At 58.7% G+C, this 1,973-nt stretch overlaps 1 protein-coding gene across 1 annotated transcript; it reads left to right on the top strand.

Annotated features, from left to right (window-relative positions):
* The first annotated feature begins 879 nt into the window (after positions 1–879).
* LOC147970913 (uncharacterized) lies at positions 880–1,631 on the top strand. The gene is made up of 3 exons (XM_087523721.1): positions 880–1,233; positions 1,341–1,520; positions 1,563–1,631. The coding sequence occupies exons 1-3, from the start codon at positions 880–882 to the stop codon at positions 1,629–1,631; spliced, it is 603 nt and encodes a 200-aa protein (XP_087379847.1).
* Positions 1,632–1,973: the final 342 nt, after the last annotated feature.

Here is a 1,973-nt window from a genome sequence, read left to right as displayed (position 1 = left end):
CCGAGTGCGACTTGCTGTGCTTCCTGGATGCCTTCTCGGGTTACCATCAGATCAAGATGGCGGTGTAGGACGTCGAGTAGGCGGCCTTCTTGTCCACATGTGGGATGTATTTCTACACCTGCATGCCGTTCTGGCTGCGCAATGCCGGTACGACTTTCTAGCGGTTGATGCACATTGCCCTGGGCCAGCAGCTCGAGAGGAATGCCGAGGCGTATGTTGATAACATAGTGGTCAAGTCATGGGAGGCGAGGAACCTTGTCAAAGACCTGGAAGAAACATTCGCCAATCGGCGCAAGGTAAACCTATGACTCAATCCGGGGACATGCATGTTCAGCGTCCTGTCTGGCAAGCTGCTGGGTTTCCTGGTGCCACACAGAGGGATCGAGGCCAACCCAGAAAAGATCAAGGCGATAGAGAGGATGAGCCTGCCGCAGACCCTCAAGGAGATGCAGAAGCTCGCCGGCTACGTGACTCCATTGGGGTGCTTCATCTCCAAGCTCGATGAGCGCGCCCTTCCGTTCTTCAAGATGATGAAAAAGAAGGGCCCGTTCGAAGGGACTCCGAAGGCTGAGGCGGCCTTCCAAGAACTCAAGAGGTATCTCCCTAGCCCGCCGGTGATGGTGGCCCTTTGTCCCTCGAGCCCCTAGTGCTTTACCTAGCCGCCATAGCCAACTCGGCTAGCGCAGCACGTGTGGCAGTCCGGGAGGACCGCGCGGGTGTGGGAGCGTGGTGTAGCGCCCCGAGCACTTCTGCGTCAACGCCACCTTAGGATGGCGCTCCTGAGGCCCCGACTACCCAACCGGACAGAAAGGCTCCCAGGCTCCCTCGTGTCAAGAAAGGTAGGACGCCGTCGACGCCTTTTCCCTCATCGAGCACCCCATGTACTTCATCAACATGGTGCTGCATGACGCACGTGCATGCTACCCCATGCTGCAGAAGCTCCTTCTCACACTCCTCGTCGCCTCGAGGAAGCAGCGCCACTACTTACAAGGCCACCCCATCAAAGTTGTCTCCGCATACCCCCTGGAGAAGGTGCTCCAGCGCCCCAACGCCACGAGAAGGGTTGCTGACTGGAACATCAAGCTACAGGCGCTCCAGTTGGAGTTCAGCACCACCAGGGTCATCAAGGGCACGACCCTTGCTGAGTTTGTGGCGGAATGGAATGACGCCCCTGACCGAGGGGTGGGCAAAGACCGTTCCCTCACGCCCGGAGAGGAGGTTTCGCATGGCTGGGTATGTACTTCGACGGTGTGTTCGCGCGCCAAGGCACGGGGGCTGGAGCCGTGCTCATCTCACCTACCCAGGACAAGCTCTACTACGTCGTGCAACTCTGCTTCCAGCATGATGATAACGTCTCCAACAACATTGCAGTATACGAGGGCCTGATCGCTGGCCTCAGGGTTGCGGCAGCCCTTGGGGTCAGGCGTCTCACCATCAAGGGCGACTCTCAGCTCTTCGTCAACTTCTTCAACAAGGAGTACAAGCCTAAAGACGAGCACATGGAGGCATACCTAGAAGAGGTACGCAAAACTGAAAAACGATTGTTGGGCTTGGAATTGCAGCATGTACCGTGTGCCATGAACAACGAGGTGGACGACATCGCCAAGAGGGCATCTCGGCGTGAACCTTAGAAGCCTTGCGTCTTCGAAGAGCGGCTCCTCAAGCCGTCGGCGGCACCCCCCACTGCAGGCCCGACACTGCTTCGGGAGGAACTGCCCATGGCCCCCTCCTCGGGCTCCCCGGCCTGCTGTCTAACCTCCGGAGCTCACCCGCTCCTCACGCTCAAACCTTAGGAGGGGTGCTGGAATGAGGAGTTTAAGGCATACCTGCTCCGAGGCACCTTGCCGGAGAAGGAGGAAGACGCAGAGCGCGTGGCCCGCCAGGCCACCGCTTACTACCTAGAGGACAGCAAGCTCTATCGAAGGCGCCCAAACAACGTCTCTTTCCGGTGCATCTCCAAGGAGCAGGGGTGC

This window comes from Triticum urartu, chromosome 5A, assembly GCF_056163025.1.
Source record: "Triticum urartu cultivar PI428250 chromosome 5A, HENAU_Tu73, whole genome shotgun sequence".
In the NCBI taxonomy this organism is placed as follows: Eukaryota; Viridiplantae; Streptophyta; class Magnoliopsida; order Poales; family Poaceae; genus Triticum; species Triticum urartu.
This window is presented reverse-complemented; position numbering and strand designations above follow the sequence as displayed.

Excerpts from the sequence above, each read along its gene's own strand:
- LOC147970913 (XM_087523721.1), top strand. The coding sequence starts at position 880 with ATGTACTTCATCAACATGGTGCTGCATGACGCACGTGCATGCTACCCC. Across the intron at positions 1,234-1,340 it reads AGGAGGTTTCGCATGGCTGG|CATGATGATAACGTCTCCAA; the intron begins GTATGTACTTCG and ends CTCTGCTTCCAG. Across the intron at positions 1,521-1,562 it reads TGGAGGCATACCTAGAAGAG|CATGTACCGTGTGCCATGAA; the intron begins GTACGCAAAACT and ends TTGGAATTGCAG.